This window comes from Nylanderia fulva, unplaced genomic scaffold (genome assembly GCF_048542155.1).
Source record: "Nylanderia fulva isolate GAGA-0341 unplaced genomic scaffold, ASM4854215v1 Scaffold11, whole genome shotgun sequence".
NCBI lineage: Eukaryota > Metazoa > Arthropoda > Insecta > Hymenoptera > Formicidae > Nylanderia > Nylanderia fulva.
The window spans coordinates 4008956-4030954 of NW_028189302.1; the positions used below are offsets into that span (position 1 = coordinate 4008956).

The 21999-nt window shown below is 36.8% G+C and overlaps 1 protein-coding gene across 6 annotated transcripts in view; it reads right to left on the minus strand.

The window, feature by feature from the left end:
- unc-13 (protein unc13 homolog) overlaps positions 1-21999 on the minus strand; it is a 98550-nt gene that overhangs the window by 36409 nt on the left and 40142 nt on the right. For all 6 annotated transcript variants that reach the window (XM_085486498.1, XM_085486500.1, XM_085486506.1 and 3 more), the window contains 3 exons: positions 9549-9592; positions 8054-8141; positions 1001-1075 (listed from right to left, as the gene is read on the minus strand). In XM_085486498.1, coding sequence (XP_085342624.1) covers positions 1001-1075; positions 8054-8141; positions 9549-9592 — 207 coding nt within the window. The remainder of the gene's footprint in view (positions 1-1000; positions 1076-8053; positions 8142-9548; positions 9593-21999) is intronic.

Here is a 21999-nt window from a genome sequence, read left to right on the forward strand (position 1 = left end):
GAGCCCAGGTATTCGATACACGAGGAACATCCGACGTTATAGAAATCAAAAACTCCTAACACTAGCTTAGCTATTTCTTTCTGATACGGTGTCCTGCGCCGTGATACTTTGTAGACTCTCCTACGGATATCCTATATACATATATATATATATATATATATATATATATGTATAATATATTGCACGCGTGTGCATATTGTAACCGCTATTCTCTCATATTCTCTATAATGCATACGTATGCATGTACTTTCATGTGCATACGTGATGCGTATATGCATATGTCATGATCTTAACCGCTAATGTATTTTACACTATGCTGCTACGTGTTGCTCAAAAATAACATAGTGTGAAAAGGAGGTAAATAGAAATAAGGAAAGAAAGAGCAGAAACATCACTAAATCACACTTACGTGAAAGAAAATAGCGTGGAAATGAGGATAAAATGCAGCACGTTTCGTATGAAAAGAAAGAAGAGTCCAATGGTTAAGTTAAGCTCCTTCGGCGCCGGTCTCTCTCGCCGCTATTGAAACTTAAAATTAAATGATGTGCGACCTAACTCCTGCCTGATACCTGTCTCCATATTTCTTCCGATATTACCTTTCGCCATAGATCTCCTCCTCGCAACTAGAAGCTACTATCTATAGAAGTACATCCTTTTACTTTCGCTTTCGATAACCTTTTCCTTTTATCCGATCCGTTGCTAGGGTTCTCGGATGCGTTGCAAAAGTAATTAAATTCCAGAATTCTTCGTTTCGTGACTGATATCGTATCAACCGATACGATATCTTGCGATACAAAAAAAAATAATAATCTTAAAAAATTCTATAAAAGGGCTTACGATTAGCTGGCTTGGTTTTTTCAAAGAATATTTAAATATCAACGACGCAGAGAGCGCAATTGTCAATTTTCCTTTTATAGAACAAACACGTTTCTCTGGGTTTATTAAACGGTAGCGCGACGTGACGATGATGAGGTACAATGATTAAAGGACAAGTCCTTACCAGCTCCTCGTCGTTCAGAGTAGCTCGTGGCACAGCGGACGTAAGACCAGCGTTCCTCTTCGTCGCCGCCATAGTCTGGGAAAAGATAGGGATTAATGTGCATCTGATAAAAAATTAATATCTTCTAGTCTCTCTATCGCATACTCAGTTCTCTAGTCCTAGGACTGAGAAACTGAAAGGGAAAGAGAGAGAGAGAGAGAGAGAGAGAGAGAGAGAAAGAGAAAGAGAAAGAGAAAGAAAGAGAAAGAGAGAGAGAGAGAGAGAGAGAAAGAGAGATTGAAGGAAAGCATTAGAATAAAACAAATCGAAATAGACGTGAAGAAACGCAACGAAAGAAGAAGAAGAAACACGCAGAAGAGTTCTTCAAGAAGTGTGTTATTTACAAATATTTTTCAACATCGAGATTAAAACGTGGCTATACTATATATATATATTTACGAGATCAAAACAAGAGTGACACGACGAAAGAACGTTACGTAATGAGAGAAATATTCAAGAGTAATAACAATTTTTAATCAATCGAGAAATGTCAGTACATTTTTAAAGAAACAACTTCACATCGAGATTAAATTGCATCCGCCGTAATAACGTCGTTGAAAAGTTGCAAGAGAGATAAAAACAAATCCAAAGCCGAAGTGAAATACTATATATATATGTAACGTAAAAGTCTTGTGACGTAAAAGAAGCAGTGACATTACATGCCAAGTGAAATATCGAAGCTCAATTTCTATTTACAAGTTTCATGAAATAAATATAATGTGACTTTTATGTATATAATATCATACATGTATTATATGTATAATATATTATATATACGTATATTATATGTGTATATTATATAATATATGCATTTTATAATATAATACCCTTGAGAGAGAGGGAGAGAGAAGAGAACCGTGCTAAGATATTGTATTGCAAATGTTAAAGGATATTTTCTCTGCATCTTCTATATTTAATCTAGAGTCTTATGTAGCCGGCTGACATTTATATAGTCTTGACAAGAGTGCGCGTGTTGTTTGTGAAATGTGTTACAAATTTAATGCTAGTGATGCTGGCTACTGACCAGCGCGTTTGAGCATACTTTACAGCGAATGTCAGAGAGCACGCGCGGAATGTGTTTGCTCGGAATATCGTGTGTGTGTGCGCAGATATTCACAAATTTCATATATTATCCATACGATTATCTTTGCGCAAAATCATGAACGGGATAAAATTAACATGGCGGTCAACAAACAAGATTGCAAATATCTGAACCGGTGATAAGATTCAACTTGACATTATAGATCTAGAGAGGCTACGGTATTTCGAGACTCAAAACGGAAATTGTACGAGAAGCTAATCAAAGATTAATCCTGTTTAATTAATAAAGTCGAGCACAGTCTCAATGTAGCGTAGATTTGCATGTTCGATTGGGAATGCATATATGTGTATATACATGTAACGTATGTAGTACTGGGCAAGATCGAAATTAGAAGAGAGGATAGCGATAGTAAGAAAAGTCAGTGAATGGCAAGAACTAAGAAGCGAATGAAGCGGAAAGCCAGAAGATATGTAAATCAGTTGACAGAAAAACGATGAAAGATAAGGATAAGAGAAACAAGAGATAAGTAGATAGATAGAGATAAAGAGAAGGAGAGAGGAGAGAGCGAGCGTAGAGGAATCTCTAGAGAGCGGAGAAGGAATTTAATCTAATTAGCTTATGGTGTCTGATAGGTGTGGTGAGCGATAGGATTTGTGGTTAGCATAGATTTCAATTAAGATATTATGCACAGGACCCCGCGAACCGTGCACGTGCCATTGTTTCGACCCGATAATCAAGTATTAATTCCGTGTACGCTAATCTCGCTTTTATCGATCATAACTGACGTTTGTTATTGCGCCATTGTTTTTTTTTCTCTAATATAGTCTTTTACTCGAATAAATGTGCTGCAAGGTTGCACGAGGGTGTCATAGTAATTTAATTTTATTTCCTTCGAGAGTCCCGCGCGCGATATCATATTTTTCAAATGATATCGTTGTGCGCTCATCTCCTTCGCTTCTAGCTTTTATCTTCACCAAGAAAAATAAGCGAACAAGTGAGAGAGACGGACAAAGTAATGATTTGAATCGAAGCAAGCCTTCGCTGAAACGAGTTGCTTCTAAAAATTCATTATCAAAACGTTTATTTATGATAATGATATTTTCATAACTATTCGTAACACATGCGTCTACGACTATTAAGACGTTTATATATTTAATATTGATAATTATATACAGTATAAATAATTTCGCATGCAGGTAAAAGAGATTCTGTAATAGAATAGAACAAAAATATCTCACGAGACTAATTGGCTTTATCAAAGAGATTGGAGACTATTGGATGACTGTGAAATTTAAGTGCACCTGAGAGAAAAAGAGAAAAAGAGGAGAGAAAAGGAGAGAAAAATGAATTATCCAAAAGCTTCTTTAAATGGAAAATAGATCGCTAATCCGCTAGACTTTGCTTAATTCTTACTGATGTTTTTCTTATAGAAAATGTGATTATATTTTTGCATGCAAAACACAAAGTTACACAGATAAGCCATCAAAAAAAGCACGACGACAATACGTCTCGTTGAAGTGCAAATATCTCCCATCTCTGATTATATACGAATCAAAACACCAGCCACGTCCAATTTAACGAGTCGCTGGAGACTTGACATGCTGTTTTCTCTCGTAATCGATATTTCATCCGTGAAGGATAAAAATTGCACGTTTCGCGAATAATGAAAAAAATTACTTTGACCTCTGTTTACTAACGAATACATATGTAACAGAATCGCATCAAATTAGAGATGCAATCAAGATATTTCTACATCGCTGACTGTTTCGTCGCGAAAGAAGAATGCGATTTTCAACGACTCGCAACGAGGGAGACATGCATACATATATTTTTCTTTCTATATATAAATTTTTTCTCATTTCGTTTAATCTAACTGAATATACTTATATGCGCGAAGCGAAGTTACATTAGTCCATGATAATAAAAAATTGCAACTTATGCATAAAAATTATTATTGCAATTTATTAAATATGCAGTACATAAAAATTCAATAAATATTTAAATATTTAACAAAGAACAAAAAAATAGAATTTTCTACAAGAATCTTTCGATCAAAATATGCTGTGCTTCTTTCATTATAATTGCGCGTCTGTACACGTCCATCTCGCTGTATATCTCGCGCGAGACTAACTGCAAGACTTAGTGACGAGGATCGTCACTCGTCACTTTGGCTGCGCGCCTCGCGCGAGACTGATTCTCATTCGAGACATCGCGACTGCGAAACAGATAATCACATGATCAGTCTCGCACGAGCCGAGTTGTATTTTCTGTTGAAGATTTACATGTTGAATTTTTATGCATTGCATAATAATATATTTTTTACACATTAACTTTTAACGCAATAATAACTTTTATGCATGCATTATAATTTTTAAAAGAGTAATATAACTTTACTTCACGCGCGTAATTATATTCGATTAGATTAAACGAAATATATAGTTAAACATTAGAAAAAAAATGTTCGTCCAAAGTGGACGTAAAAAATTTAATAGAGACAAAAAAGAGAGAAAAAGAAAAGAGAGCAAGACAAAAATATAAATATTAGAACGAATAGAAAAATTGTGATTAAGAAAAAACATAAGCTATATAGTGAGAATAAAGACGGATAAAAAATCCACATGCAAACATTCGAACAAGCTTCTAATCGATTTGGCTAACGAGGCATTTAATTAGTACCTTCAAGACCTGGAGGTAGAGTTTTTGAGATTTTTTGAGAGGTTTTTTTCAGTGAGTGGTTTTGGTTTTTTTCAGGTGTTCAGGTGGATACAACAACGGGCGCCACAGAGAACAAACAAAGAAAATAGCATTATATGCCGGTTAGTATGTGTACCACTTGCAATTTTTTTTTCTTTAATTATGATATGAATATATAGGTATTTTAAAAGTTAGGCAGAAGAGAGGCACAAAAACAATATTCGACGGACGTAATTAGGACTGATTCATCACGAAAAGAGAGAGACATAATTAATTGAAGAATATAAAAATGTGAAAAATAAAAATAAATTTACATTCTTCTTTGAAAATATAATGTTATATAAGATCTCGTGTGCAATGATCATTTGCATTTTAAAGGTGTTTACGTAGGTGTGTATGTCGCTCTCTCCACGATGAATTTAAACGACCACCAAAATTACTGGGCGATAATCGCATTTTACGCGCGGTCGATCAATTTCGTTTGTCCGACATTGATGCCGGTGATGCATGGGTTCACCGCTGCTTCACCGCAATTTTTCCGACGAAAACGTTTCGCGATTATAACCTCCAGTAATCTTCTCGCGCTTTTCGCATACTGCCTGGACAATTTTATTCACGACGATGATATCACATAAAAATAAATATTTTACGTCGCGAGATTTTAGGATTTGAGAGATTATATAATATGAGAGATACACAACACAATTATATAAATATATATATATATATATAAACTGTTAACATTAAACGGGGAGACAAACATACAGGAGACAGACATCGGATTCTAGGATCTAAAGAGATTAAAGATTTTTTATTCGGGACACGGAGCAGACAACGCTACTTTTGTAGAAAAGAACAAGAAGGTGGAGGAAAGGGAAGAAATGGTAAATTTTCTAACATTAAATTCATATAATTTGTCAGGAAAATACAATCACGGTTCTCATGTAATTCCGATTTTATGATTTTCCGAGTAAAAAAGTGGAAAAAATCCAATTAAATAGGTCAATCGAAAAATCAAATTTTCTATTATTCAACTTTCGATTTTAATTACGTTTTACTATGCCAATAATGTATCTCACTCCCTTAAATTAAATCACATTTTCCGCGACACACTTATCCCCACTGAGGGCTTTTCTCCGGAGTAGGATCGATAAACTACTTAAGAATTTCATTTAAAGCATCACGCACTAGTTGCACACGCGAGCTCAACTTGCGATGGCATATTCGTGTGTGTGTATGCGTGTAAGTGACGTAGGCAAGACATTTTTATAATGAAGCACGCGCGTCATCGTACATATAATAATTGAGACGAGAGAAAAAAATATATAGGATACATATTCCGTATATTTCATATGAAACTCGGTCTCCCTCAACGTTTTATATATATTTTATTTTTCTCCCTTCTTGTAAATCAAATTCAATTTCTTTAATCGCTTTTTATCGAATCGTTGGTCGAAGTACGCAAAAGCGAAAGGCGATTTACTTAAAAGGATTCGCGACCAGTTTACCTCTCCTCCGCACAATGTCTATAGGGCAAGCGGAACAGATCATCGAGGTATAGGTTCATATATGGACGACTGATCCGAATTTCAAATCGCGAGCTTTCTATAGTATTTTCGATCGATCGGTCGACGAGATAAAAGCACCGCTCGGAAACCGATCGCATCGGTAAATTGCGAATTCAATTTTTCCAGCGGGAATGTTCTCGTTGATTGTAAGCATAACGATCATTGGCGCGATATTATATGTGTAACATTTGCGAAACGTTGTTGAAATAATGAAAACTCGTAATTCGTATACAATATTCGTGGTGAACCAATTTTAATATATTTTATTTATTTATTTGTTAATGGATATTTCGGAGAAAGAGAAAAATATATTAAATAAATAACCGTGTCTCTCAATATGGATTATAAATTATTTTCAAATTTTTTTTTATGGAAATGTCAGGAAAAGAGGAAATTATACGAGAGGAGACATTTCGTCAGATTCAATCGTTGGCACTTTGCGATGGTTTTTGGTAAAATTAGCAATTCGATTCGTCGCAAAGAACGACGGTAACACTGAAACGTAAAACACAATTAGGTTACGACGAGGTACACGTTTGTTACGAGCTGCATCGGAGGATCTTTCTTCACTTTATCAAATACAGATAAGAAGAAGATTTCATATGATTCCAATACCGTAAATTTGCTTTAGCAAATCTCCTCGGATGCGTCGTATACACGATACACAGAATTAGGTCTCGCGACGAAAGTGTTTTAGGTCGCCGTCGTCGTCTCGCAAGATAAAATAATAAAGAAAGTTATTATTATTTTGCAGTTGCGAAAATAGGATAATTGTTATATTTATATGTATATATATCAAACACAAAACATCGACTGGTTGTTAATATCATAGCATGATCAATACAGGTCGTCTAATTAATCGTGTTCTGAATATTGATTAATGTTTTATTATAGTTCGCTTCAATGCTAGAATCGGCACAACTCGCAAATAAATTTACTATGTACGACAATTGATAATATATTTTACTCAAGTTTCTATACATAGCACTCATGTATACAAATTATATATAACAATTTGTATATATATATAATAGGTATAAGTATAGTGCTATATATATAGGATAATATAAATATATTTAATACAAAAAATATTTAATTAGAGAGAAAATATTGAACATATTACGGAAATAATTTATCTATTTTCCACGTAACAATATCAGCTAAAAATCATATTAGTGATTATACATAATTTATATACTGCCGTTTGGCGAGTTCTCACGTATCTCACTATATCTCCGCTCGAAAATGCACACGTTGCACACATCGCGGTAATTAATTCCGACTCTGTTTTATTCCACAAACGCGGAATATACAGAATTATAAAGCGTACGGGGACGCGTTAAAATTTTTAAAGAGAACCACGCGCAGAGCCGGGAGATGGCCTCGAGCTAGTCGAGCGAATTAATTAAATTTAACCGGTCGCATAATCAGATTGAGAGAGGTCAGACCACGTTGCGTTGTTGAGTTGCGAGAAAAAGATCACGTTTTAAATAATATTCTGATAATCACGAAAAGAGGACGACGACGACGACGACGACGATAACGATGATGATAACAACGAAAACGTTGGGTTGGTAATTATTTCCGACGAATATATGTACGGACGGTCCAGGCAATGTACATATATGTATGTGTGTACACGGTGTACTTATGTATATATATACGCGGAAACAACGACGGAATGGTGTTAATGAGCAATCGGCTACCTACCAGCTCGGAAACCAACGGTATCGACTTCCGGCGCGGTCGAATGTCCGGCATGCTGTCGATGGTGCTGTAGAAATTGTCTCTTGGATGTCTGGAACAGAAACAAGATTGCCAAAGTTGCGTCAACATTGAATCTTCAATCGCATGTTCGATCTTTCTGCTTCAATCCTATATATCTTTTATCTATATATTCTTATTTATTACCCTATTTATTTAATATTTATTTCGAAATTAATATTACTTTATTATATACTTGATACATTTGTGGGATTACGGATATTACCTTTGACTGCGAAACACAATATAAATTTTCTGAATAACTTTGGGAATCAAAATGAAAATGTTCGGATAGTACGATATCGGAAAAAAAACCAATGAGTACCAATAAAGCGTTTCCAAGTTGAGTCTACGATTAATTCCGTGTAGATTGAAGATGAACTAAACTTTCGAATCAAACTGTACGTTCAAGTTAGCCTTTACTTCTAAGGCAGATTTTCTCGAACGATCCATTTGAAAATCTGTTGGCAACGTAGTAGAAATTTGTGCTTGTTAGAAAGTTTTCAGGAAATTCGAGTTTTCGCAAGTCTAAATCTCTGCTTCGTCAAGCGATTCTAAATATATAAGATTACATTTGAAATTTTTCATCAAAGCTTTCTGATAAACTGCATTCACGCGCGAAAAACGTGATGAAATATATTAAAATCAGAATAAATTGCAAAATTATTGATCGATTTGAGAATTTTACATTATTTGATCTCACCTGCAAAGACTTTAGCATTAGGATTCAAATATCTTTGCTTAATACAAATATTGTTGTTAAATATTGTTACGTTCAAAAGTTTTATTCGGAAAAAGATATAAAGTATGACAAGCATCCATGATGTTTCGAAATTAAAAAGAGCTGCCAGTTATTTATATATATATATAATAATTTTACTCAAATGCCAAGTAATAATAGACCGCAAAATATATTATTTATGGTTATAATTCGAAATAAAAATATGTTGATCTCTGTGCGTAACATGGATAATGGGAGAAGTTTTATCCCGTTCTCCATTTGACATTTAAGAAGAATGATTGATATATTATTTCTCTAAAAGAAAGAAGGAAAGAAAAATCGAGATACACATTTATTTCTCTGCTTATCGAGCACAAAGAGATATATTTTTAATAATTAAAAATAAGTTCAATAAAAAAAAGCACGTTGTTTAAAATATTAATAGCCCATTTCTCGTTAGCCAGATATTAAAATATTATGCCACGTATGTGGTATATGTATAATAAAAAGTCTATAAAAAAAATTAGTTGTTCTTAAAATTAATATAGGAATTGTACACAAATTTTAATAAAATTAATATTAACGTCAGCGTATTAAAAAAAAAAAAAAAATATATATATATATATATATATCTCAAGTTTAATTAAAAATGAAAGGATTAATTAACGTTGGAAATGATATTGGAGAAATAATAGGAATATAATATCACGATGCACTTACCCGTTCGCTCGTCCGCCGGATTCGCCGCCTGGTCCGCTTCCGTTCTAACAAACAAAAAAACAAGTTTATTAAAAACAAGCTCAGTAACAGTTCGAAAAAACGAAATGGAGAGCGCGCGATATATGCCACTCGTGCAAACGCAACGTGGCGCGCAGGAAATTCTGATTTATTTTCAATTACAGTCTTGAATAATAGAGAAAGCGCGCGGCCACGGAACAACGCGAGAAGACGTCGTGCGAGAACAACACGATGATGGCACGAACACCAGGCCGATCTCGCTTGAAAAGTCTCGGGTTCTCTCCCCGTACATCGTAAGCGATATTCTAATAATCTCTCCGACGAGAGCCGACACGATATTACAAAACCGCGAGATGAATTTCTCGCTCTAATTTCCGTGGTCGCGCGCGCACATATACATAATACATATACACGCACAATGCTCTGCTTTGTAAGACATTCTATCGCCTAAGAGAGAAATTACGAGGGAGGAGTAGAATGAGAAGGGCGCAGAGAAAATCGCTTAGTTATGCGGGGAGTTTTTCTCCACGGGAGAGAAAGATAGCTATTTTTTCGCGCGCGGTGTTCCCAAAACAAAAGAATGATCTCTCCTCGCTCTTTTTTTAAATTACGAGAGTACCCTCTCTACCTTGTCCCTTCCTTTCATCCCCTTTGGTCGCTCGCTCGTTAGATTAAAACCCGATTCAATTGTTTCATCTCTCCCGCGCATTTACAGCTGCATTATCCTCTTTGCCCGTCTACTCGTTCCTCGAAACGCAGGTTTCTCGCGAACAACAGGAAGCTTCCATCGATTGCGTCGTCACACACATACGATGGTAAACCTATTTTCGTTCTCTCTCTTTCTACCCCGATCCAACATATAAACCACCGCTTTCCGTTTAATCCCTTTCTCGTTCGCCGGACAGGTCGAACCCATTCTCGTCTCGCTTGTCGTCATTTATCAACCTTCGGCCTGCCGGGCGACCTCGAAGAAGCACAGGCATTTTGTCGTCTGTCAGCCGGCTGGATTCATGGTTCGTTCGTTCGTTCGAGACCATAGTGGACTCGCGATAAATTTTGCCAGGTCCTCGAGTCTCCGAGGAGATCTCTCCTCCATAGTGTTCCTATCAGTATCCAGCGTTTCCTCTCTCGTTACCGTCTCTAAGTCCTCATTCCGATAACAATTTTTCTCAATAAAAACTCTTGTTCTTTCCCTGTATCGGTATTAACGAAGGACGCGAGAAACTAGAAGGATTAATCGATACGTCCAGGTGGAGAGAGAAAGGAATGTGTCTGCGTCGGTTGGAATGTTGGATGCTGTTCACGCTTCCGTCGTTTTCGAGAATGTCTCTCTTTTTTTTTCTCTCCTCTCTTTTTCCTTTTCCCATCTTGTCTTTTCGCTCTCCTGCGCTTCTCGTGCTAACCCACGCTGCGGCCGCGCGGTGAAATGGAAGTTTTGGAGATAGAGAGATGTGTAACAGCCCGTATAAATATAATATCACGTACAATACGTCGTAAATTCTGTCACGATAGAGATATAATATAAACTTATCGATAGCATAACAAGTGTAATAAGTATTTAGAGTTAGAGCCGCAGGTATGTTCGTCCCTTAACGCTGTCTTTCTTTTTCTCTCTCTCTTTCTCTCCATCTTTCTCTCTCTCTCTTTCATTTCTTCCGCACATTTCTTTCATTCAATTTTCTCAATCTCATTTTCTCAAATTACAATTTTTCGTTCGCACTCTTTCGCGCTTCTCGCTCTCTTCTTTCTCTCCAACACTCTGTCGCTCTCTCGTACTCATGCTCTCTTTCTTCTAAACAGTCTCGCGGAAAGGGTCTCTTCTCTTAAAAAGCTTAGACAACATTGGAGTATGACAATTTTCGTTTCGTTTTCACATTTAATCACGAAATGATGGCCTTCGAGAGCGTCTCGTTATGAATGAAGGGCGCATAAATAAAACATGAGGCTTAATTCTCATTTTCGCAATATGATATCGCACATGAATTTGCATTCGTAATTACATTGAACGAGAACGCTTTAATTGGCAATAAGGATTATCTTTGGTCGGAATGAAACGATGCGGAAATTCCGCATCGCCGGTTAAAGCGTTATATAATAATATGCTAAAAAAAAAGAAAAAAAAAACAACAAACAAATATAATTGCGAAAATCGTGAAAACCTTTGAAATAAAAGAATTCGCGTAAATAATCTCTGCCGTCTCGCATAAGTAAAAACTGATTTCATTACCGGCACGAAAACTCACGTTCCGCATTTGCGGCGTGGAGTGACATTTTCTGCCGACACAGGGCGATACGCGTACACAGATTAATTATTCATAATACATATATATATTGTGAGTTTTACTGCGCAACGGCTAATTAGAGCTCGGTTAACTCGTAAATTTTGCCGCATAGCGAAATTAGACGCGACATTTCCAATGCTGTGCGATGTAATTTTTGCTAACATGCGGTAATTCACGCGACATAAAATTAATTTATAACGTATATATATATATATATATATGGTCGATCGATAAATAAGATATAGAAAGATAAACATGTAATGTAGGGTAGACGTGCTCAACACGAAGATGCGCTCGAAGGCAAGGAAGTACAACTCAATATGATATATATTATGTGTATATCTACACGGAATAGTATTGTTTCGCGAAAATTCTGACAAGCGTTCGCTTAACAATCAAAACCTATATAATCGCATTGTGTGAGTGAATGGTATAGGTATATATCCATATGTAATGTGTGTCTGCGTTATTCATTATTCTCTAACAAATTTTTTTCTCGTTATCTATTAGGCCTTAACAACGTATTTTCCCTTTAATTCGCTTAGACACTAGGCGTCAATTGACGGCGCTATTCGCTAGCTTGAGAAGCCTTAAGAAATCTTCGCTGTACGTACTACATCGATCGATGGAAGGCGGACGCCTCCGTGGTTCGCGTCCACCTCCCGTCCGGTTAATGATATGACACTTAATGAAACGATATCGATGATATGCAGGTGCAATTTTATAAGATGTCAGCTCGTCGAGACTCTGTGACTCGTCGTGAGATCGAGGGATAAAATACAGACGCGAATGATCCTTCCGGGATTTTGTGTAAATATCTTGACACTCTCGACTGAGGGTCGACGGCTCTCGCACGTATTTTTCACGAACAGTCTTTTCCTCGGCGTCAAAGTGGATCGGGGTCGCGGAAAAAATTTATGCGAAACTTGGTCTCGTCTCGACGAGAAGACGCTCTCACGATAAAGCTCTCGGTGCCGTGTATCCTGGTATTTACCTGCGGCCAATGAACGTGGAATATATTTAGAAAGAAATTTTTTCTCTCCTCTTTTAAAGTGGAGCAAATTGAGGCACGTCAATTAGAGAAAAATTATCAATATTTACTTAAGCGTTGCGGCAATCTATAATTATCGATCGTAATTACTTACGAATTTATTTATACGACATACTCCAGAGAAAATGTCTAGTATATATGTATATATATATATTTTTTTATTGTTACGTATGATATGTAAAAATGCGTGATTTGCGTTGATATATACTTGCGAAACTCATTCCGCCGCGATATATATATCAAACGTGATGATTTAGTGGGGATGATAAGATGTTGGAATTTCGACAATCTTTGTGTATGTATATAACAATTCGGAATATTTAATTCAACGGAAATAAAATATATATCACGCGAAAGAAACGCGATTATAAAATTCTCTCTCGCTCTTAAATGAATTAATTCCAAGCAGTGATTATCATTATATTACGTGCGGTGCGCGTATTATAATAAACCTGCGATAATATTCCTGTAATAGCTGACATAACTTATTTACGAATTCAAGGACAACTCCCTCGTGATGGATCGTAAAAATAACAAAAATACTTACGAGCACAAAATTGCGTTTTATATGGCTCTCAAGGAGAAGATATATCGCGATAGTGAGTCGGTTGTACAGACGTGGTGCGTTAAAAAAGATTACCACGAGTCGCCGGAATAGATTTCCCGTGGGTCCACATTCGAAAAGTGAACTTCCAACTGTCACAAAAGTGCACGAATATCCGTGATTAATGGAAATGGAAATGGAGCAAGACACGAACGAAAGAGCTAATATGACCTCAGGAAGAAGCGGCCGCATGTACGTATGCATATGCGACATGCGCATGCATATTTTGCATAAAAGTCAATTCTGCATTGCGTCTCGGTATATTACGTGAGATCATCGTTGAGGAAATGAATGCATCTGTATTAAAAAAAAAAAAAAAAAATTGAAAGCGTGCCACTGTAGAAATGGGATCTTACGAAGGCTGTCAAAATTCCAAAATTTATAACGATATGTAGTCGTGATTCATGAATATGTATATATGAATATGAATGTGTCGTTATAAATAATTATGGTAATAGGATTAATGTCGTTAAAGGAAAGTAAATAAACGATAAACTAATAATTGATTTCGAAGCGAATAAAGATATATATCTGGAGAATGTCTGTACAAATCTCGAAGGAAAAATCGATAAGTCAATTGAATAATTAACCGAATTGTTTGCGAGTACCATAGAAGTATATTATACCGCGCGTGTGTTTCAACATTAATCCAAAACTGAGTATACGCAAGCCGCAGGTAACCAGAGGCATCCGCCCATGTATCTGTATACGTGTGTGACTTTGTGGTAAGTAACATGGACACCGTGTACGCACGTATAGGTATGCATATGCGATTTCTGCGAATGATATGTCGGACCGTGTATATGTGTGTGACGATAGTAGCATGTGGTGTGCGCCGTAATTGTGCTAGCAGACAAGTCGTAGACCCACACCTGCGTGGGGGTGCAAACCCTAATCCCACGTTCGCCTAATCATCCCACAGCTCACCGCGATTTATCTTCAACTTCCGTTTTCGTACGTTACCCGAATGTATAGTAATACTCTCGATATACATATTCTCCCGTCGTAAATTATCATTATACACAGGACGTATCCGTTTGCAACCGTAAGCGTCTTTAGTGTTGCATCGATAGTCTTAATTACGGGATATGTATTTGCTACCCTATTTGCGTGCTTGTATAATAGGGCGCCATATCTGAACACATAGGACACAGAAATCTTTCACGTAGAGAAGAAACCAGGAGGGATCGCTTTATATGCATACAAAGTTCTTTCGTTTAACAATTTATTTACGTCTATTGTACCGACGTAATCGTTGCAGTTTGAAAGACACCGCTCTTGTGTTTGTACGACAGATTTCTTACGCTTCGCGTAAAAAGATGTTTAATGTTCCGTGTAATTTTAACGCGTTTACGTTATCGCCGAGGATTCGAGATAATCATTCATGGATGGTTGCTTGCAATGAATCGCAAGATGCGCGAATAAATGGGGAATAATACGATTAGTCGTCAGACGTGATTCTCTAGTCATTCTCTCACTAAGCCAGGCGACATTGGGAAATGAGTGTAGAATAATCTGTGTGACTCTCGATTAATTCGAGAGAGTGACTTGAATCCCAGACAAAGTCGCAACTGTCTATATATATTTCCAATAAAATGAAAATCGTTTAATTACTGATTGAACGCAAAAGTAAACTCTCGTCGACATTTTTAACAAACTGCACTCTTCCGTTTCTGTCAAAGTGTAATCTCAAACTCGATATTTCACCCCATAACTGGAGTGTGTATATACGATATATCATGAAATCCGTATCGTATAGTTTCAATCCTTTCGACATATACGTTGAATAATGCGGCTCTTACGTGGTATATCAGGGCTTGAGTTTCCCATTCGGTGTGACTAATGGATTAACTAAGTTGAATGCACCAAAGTCGACTTCCAGTAACTTCCAGTTATGGAGATGCGAATGCACTAAAGTTACGCGTGATCTTATTATTACAGATCCCGCAACAATGGGGGAAGATATTTAATAAATCGCGGCGAGACTAAAACACGTCAACAGGATATTTGCTAATGTCGTTCAATTGTACTCGCAATTTATATCTGTTTAGCATTCCCGTACTTTACTCTCTCTTTCTCTAGGGCGCACGAAAAAGAATACTTCGCCGCTTTTATTCATATATATACGTGGCATCGTTCTTCACCCTATTTATGAAATATATTCCGCCAAATTACCATCTTTACGGGCCGCGTATTTATTTTCTCGAAGACTAACCCAGATGCGACCTCCCGGACATATGTTACGCCATTTTTTACTTTATCTCGACACTGCGTATTTATCATCGTAACTTTTTCTCCTACGCAAAAGAGACCGTTTAGAACGCTCCGTTATCCTCGAAATTTTTTTGCTCGTTACCGGAGTGCCTTTCTGCGAAATAGCCGTTAATAGATCTTAATTGTATCTTGACAAACTTCGTTACGTTTCACGAGTAGCTGCGAACGTAAACTTCTGTATGTCATTAAATATAAAATAAAACTCTACTGAGATATAATCAAATTATTCTCTCTAACTTCGCAGCTTAAAAACTTTTAGATATGCGTCATACTCTTATCCGACAAAGAATTTTTAAAAGAATTATCTTAAAATTGAACGTGTCGCATGCGTAAGCAAAGTATTGGAAGGAGAAAAATCTATTGTAATCGATCATTCTATTTTATATATATATATATTCTCCAGGCAATTCTCCTCTAGCGAATCGTGCGTAGTCGATATATCGAAAACTGGCAAGTTTGCGCCTGGCTGGATTGCCAGACGAATCAATTAAAATTAATCTATACTGTCAACTGCACAGCGAAAAAATACAGAAAAATATGAGGAATGCTGATGGAAAAACAATTGTGTCAAAAATCATAGCAAAATAAACAAGAATTGAACAATATTTTGTATCTGTGAATTCTGTTGCACAAAAATAATATTTAAAAATGGTATTTTCCCTCTATTGAATATTGATATGAGATTCTATTAAATATTATTCACGTCTGACGAGTAATTATTCCACTATCTCGAATTTTCATGAAGGAATATTTACTGGATATCGTTCCTTTAACATTTGTCCCTGTGATATCTTTTATTAAACTTTTTCTCAAAAAGCAGCGAAAATAATATTTTTTAAAAAGATGTGAGCGTGTGAGATGCTATGAGCTACGTTCATTTTCCATCACGAATCTTTATCCCCTTTATCCCGATTTATCACACAAAAGTTTATATATTATATTTTTCATTTTCCCTCCGGAGAAAACACACGACTAAACATTTTGTTATAGTATTAATTGACACAAATCTACCGCATAGGCTAAAGTGATATATGTAGATATATACCTTCAGGTGTATATATATACGTGAATTAGGCGTGAGTGAGTGTACGAGTTTTTATGTCCAGATGTGTCGATGACGAAGAATGTCGTTACAATGATACACTCTATGTTTGCAAGACTAAATGTGTGTGTGTATGTGAGAGAGAGAGCCAAGAAAAAATTGGCCTGACGTACCACCGTTCGAGCAATAAAACTCGACGAGAAGACGATTACGTACGAGCGTGTGTCAGACACTTATAGTGATACCACGACAGTATACATATACAGTTATTAATGACAATTATACTATAGGCATTTATAGTATGTATTGTAGTACTTAACTTCTCGCTCCTTTCGCATTACGCTCATATAAAAGTGAGAAACGGTAGAGAATTGGTCTGGTCGTATATTGGCCTCGTATCGCCGTCGGTCCTTCGGAAAATTCATATAATTCGACTGACGGAAACTTGACGAAATTCAATCGGTCAGTCCTCATCAACAACACGGAGAAAGGGGGAGGGGGATAATTCGCGGCAATTGATTTATATACCATATATGTGCGAGCACAAGAATCCGCGGGCCGACTGTGTGTGTCACGTCAGTCGAATCGTTCGATTATCTCGAAGGCGATTCACAAAACAGATTCGAGAAGCCAGCCGCTCGTCCCGGAAGACTCGCTTCGCTCGTCCAATTAAAATACCTTGTATCGATCGAATCATCCAATTAAAAAGTGTTTCACTCTCGCTTCTTGAATGCTTCTTCCTTTTTCTTTTCCTCCCTTCTCGCCTTTTTTTACAACAATGTTTTATGTGCTTTCTCTCGGAGCCGAACCGTTTGCAATTTATGGAAGCTCGAATTAGATATTAATGAAACGTAATGAGAATTCTATTGAAATATTTGTCGGCGCGGAATAATTGCAAATTTTAATGAGTGACTTGTGTGAGGTGAGCGAGCGGAAAAATACATTGCGGAACTATACGCGACAGGAACTATGTTGACTATTCGTATAAACTATTTAATTAATTAATTACAACTTGCAGCGTATTTATGGGAGGAAGAGCGGTCGTGAAATTAAACGGGCGAAAAAAGAACTCTATACTTACATGGTGCCACCCTTATTAAAGTTATTTCGTGACAACCTGTACGAACGCGACAACGCCCTGTTAACGCGCGCGTATCATCAGTAACCATTAATTAACAGTCTGTCATTCTCTCTCGTCGTTGATAAAGCCGAGAATGATTAAGGAAGCTGCATAATAGGAAGGTGCGGAGGATAGCGTCATCCGTGCATTATGCGAAATAACGTTTTGTCCGTATATAATATGATTGAAGATGGCACTATGCAGAAGCGAAATTATGTATGGTCGTAATATTTTTTTTTCCCGACATATACAGTTGACAAATTATTAAGTGGTCATTTAAAGTGAAGCTCTCTCGAATGCAGTCACGATATATGTATGTAACAAAGTTACGACTAAAAAGAGCATGCGCGCTCTGCAGCTCTTTTTTATTTTGAAACTCGACTTCTCGCACACCTCGACATGTCGTAATTAACAGACGCGACACTTTTCCTTCAATTTACTGGTAAAAGGCGGAACCCGCGTTTGGTTTTACTGCCTCGTTAAAAATGTTCGCCGTTGAAATAATAATCGAACCGTGAATTGTAAATGAATTAACAGATAAAAATTATAATATATTTTATGCACGGCAAAGTGTTTCCTTATTGCGCGCTGCGGCTTAATTATAATTGGTCTCTAATCACGAAAAATGTAATTGCAATTATCGCAAATGTGAAATCTTCTCTTTAGCGTCAATTTTCGAGAAATGTAAAGTTATTCTTTTTTTTTTTTTTTTTTAGAAGATGCTATATGCAAATTTAAAAAATTTTTAAATTTTTCACAAACAGTATATACTTACTTAGATTAAATTGTAAAACGAGCGAAAGTGAAACTTTGGATGCAATAGCAAAGATTGTTCGTCTTTTTTATTTTTATTGTTACGAATGCGCAAGGCTCGACGACATAATATAATTTCGGAAGAGTTGCCAGTCTCTTATCATTTATATGTCGATGAAGAAATGATCTCAGAGATATTTCTCCTCCCCTGTCCCTGCCTCGTTTTTTCTTATTAGGATAGCGCTTCAAAAATCTTGACATTTTCCATTATTATTGACTCTTTTTACTGGCGACGCCGGTTTCGGTACTTTTTCGATCCTATCCGCTTTAAGAAATAACGCCTAAGATTTGTGACTTTTCTGACAAGTGAAACTTTGTTGCATAAAGTTCTCTAGTATTCGAAAATAATTCTCGCTAGTTTATTAGAAGTTTTATGGTAACCCGAACTCTCTGTGAACTTTTTACGAGCTTTTTCACTGCAAAACTTTGACCGCGATATACATTTTCACATCTGCTTTCTTTTATAGGTGTATATAGACGGCTTTCTTTTTTTCGTAATAGTTTCTTCTGTATTCTTTTGCTTACTGAATATGCCAGTATCGAAATCAGCGTCTCTACACATTCTTCAAAATGCCAGGTACTGTCCCAGTCACCTAATTCTAACACCAAATTACGCAGAGTAATATTAGCTTAAGTACAGTATACTATAATACGGCTGTAAATCTTTAGATACGGAAGCATATGTATCGGACGTGAATGTTTATGTGTGGTATATGTGTCTCTCGCACGCGTATTCGTATAGCATATTCATTCGATTACTACTACCTGGGTCTTTATGCAGGTCGTATAACTGTCGGTAAACGCAATGCGATCGATCATATATGAAATAGTATATGCACGTCTGTTAACGAGAACAAGGAAAAATGTTTAAGATGCAAGCTATCCACAATTGGTTGTAATACTTGCCATATGTCATTTATATACACCTTTAATTATATCGAAACACAACAATTCGCTCTCTCGTGTCTGTGTGGAACACGCAAATAGAATAGAGAGTAAATATAATTTCTATAAACAGAGAGAGAGAGAAAAACGCAAAATTTTTGTATTAAAATTATTAATAATTTACTATTATATATGGCTTGCAACATGTAACGCGTAATACGAATTCGAAATTCTCATAAATCATCACGAGTTCGATGCATATAAATGACATTTTAATTACCTATGGTCACGATATAGTTCTATTTATGCTACTACGGTATAATGTATACTAATTATTACTACACGACGTACATATCAACGATCATTAGTCTTGTCGCTTTTCACCTTATACCAGCTGCACTGTAATGTACGATGACAGTTAGAAAAAATTTTGCGCACGCACTTGTAATACCGCGAACTTTCTCCGGCGTGACACGTGCATTTTCGCGTAAAATTCTATACAGGTGTATGTATGTGTCTGCAGCGGTCGGCACAAAGATTATCGGAGGGATTTGTCGACTTTTTTTTGTTTTGTTTTCTAGGAGATGCTCCTGTCTCTCGGAAGGAAATCTACGAGATAAAATCCCCGATGTTATTTCGCTTCGCGAGGGAGCGTGTAGAAAATGTAACAAGAGTACAAGCTGCGGAGATATTGTCGGCGTAATACTGTCTCCCGTGTGACGGCGCGGATTACGACGCGAGGTATCGATTTTTCCACGTTCACGCGCGATTGAATGGAATATATATTGCGAAATGTATCGCTCCAACGAGTGCGAGTTTCCCTGGATGGCGTTAATATCGGAGCAACGATAAGCGCCGCCGATTTTGGAAGTCCTTCTATGTATGTATGTATGTATTTACGAGGGTTAATCGATCACCGAGCGATTTATTAGCCCCTACCCCTATACACTTAATCGATTCAAATGCCTCGAGTAAAAGTGATTCGGATGATCCATCGTCAATGTTGAACTAGGAAATCTTGCAAAATTGCAAACACATGTTTCTATGTATATATATGTCGTATTTGTATGAGTAAATTTGTGCGAGCGTAACAATGGTGGATGACGGTGCTCGTCGATACTCTATTATGTCAGGAACTAAGAGCGGTTCATATTTTTAAATACGTATATTCGAGATCGCTTTAAGCGCAGCGTCTTAAGATGTTATATAATTTATATCCCGAGTCTTAAGACTTGAGATAGCCTTATATGTCGCGATTATACATTTATATAGCATCCTGAGTATGCGTTTCTTTAAGAGGATCTTGAATATAGAATTTAAGATACATGATTACCACTTTAAGAAATATCGTCTTCCCTATACGTATCGCAAGTTTATTGTTTGCACGAACCACGCGAAATGTACATTTACGCCGGCGGTTAAGTGCCGTTAAATTTTCTCCGTGTTTCTCCTCCGACTCGTCAAACGACTCGTCGCGCTAATAGCCGCGCCTCTAAAAACCCATTTTCTGCTTTTCGCGCGATGCTCGTGACGTTACTTCTTCCAAGTACATTTTCATCACGCGCGTTTTGCTCCGCGATGTAGTTCTTTGTAGATTCCGGCGTAGACCGGAAACGGTCGGGCCATTCACTCGGCGCAATTTCTACTCCGGATCGCTATCACACATATATAACACACTCATCCACACACACATCCACGCGTCCATTTGCTTCATTCTCGGCGCGATCCGCGAGTATTTTCAAGCTGTTTCTTTACAGGCGTCTGGGGGAGCGATGTGGATTTCGATGTTTTACGAAATGCGAGTTCCCGCGCGTGTCTGCGCGACGTAAGTTCTTATCCCTATAATGTGACTCGTCGTTATGCCCTTGTGATTTTCAGGTATTTCTTGAAAATATGAACAATGGTGTAATTATAATTTACAATGTATAATTTTTGACAATAAGAGAGAGACGCGAGAAAAAAATAATTAAGGTGAAATAATATTCGATGACACGAGATATATATATTTTTATATAAACAACACGATGGCATATTTTCACAACACTTTTCTACATCGCGCAGACACACAGCAGCAGATTCTAACAATAATAGTTACTATCTTAAAGCGTATATCTACGAATAAAAAGCACCATCTATATAATATATTACGTCTAAAATGCTTATTAAATGAGCTTCTCGGTGGCCGCGTTGGATCTCGAGAATCGCGTTCATCGTCAATCAAACGATAAAATCGATCGCCATCGAAGCGACGTCCCTTCGTCCCTTAGAAATATTGCTTGGCCAAGCGTTAGTGGTGTTACACTTAAATTGACTAGTACCGTTTGTAACGTATATGTCTCGTACAACCATTTCAGAGGCTACG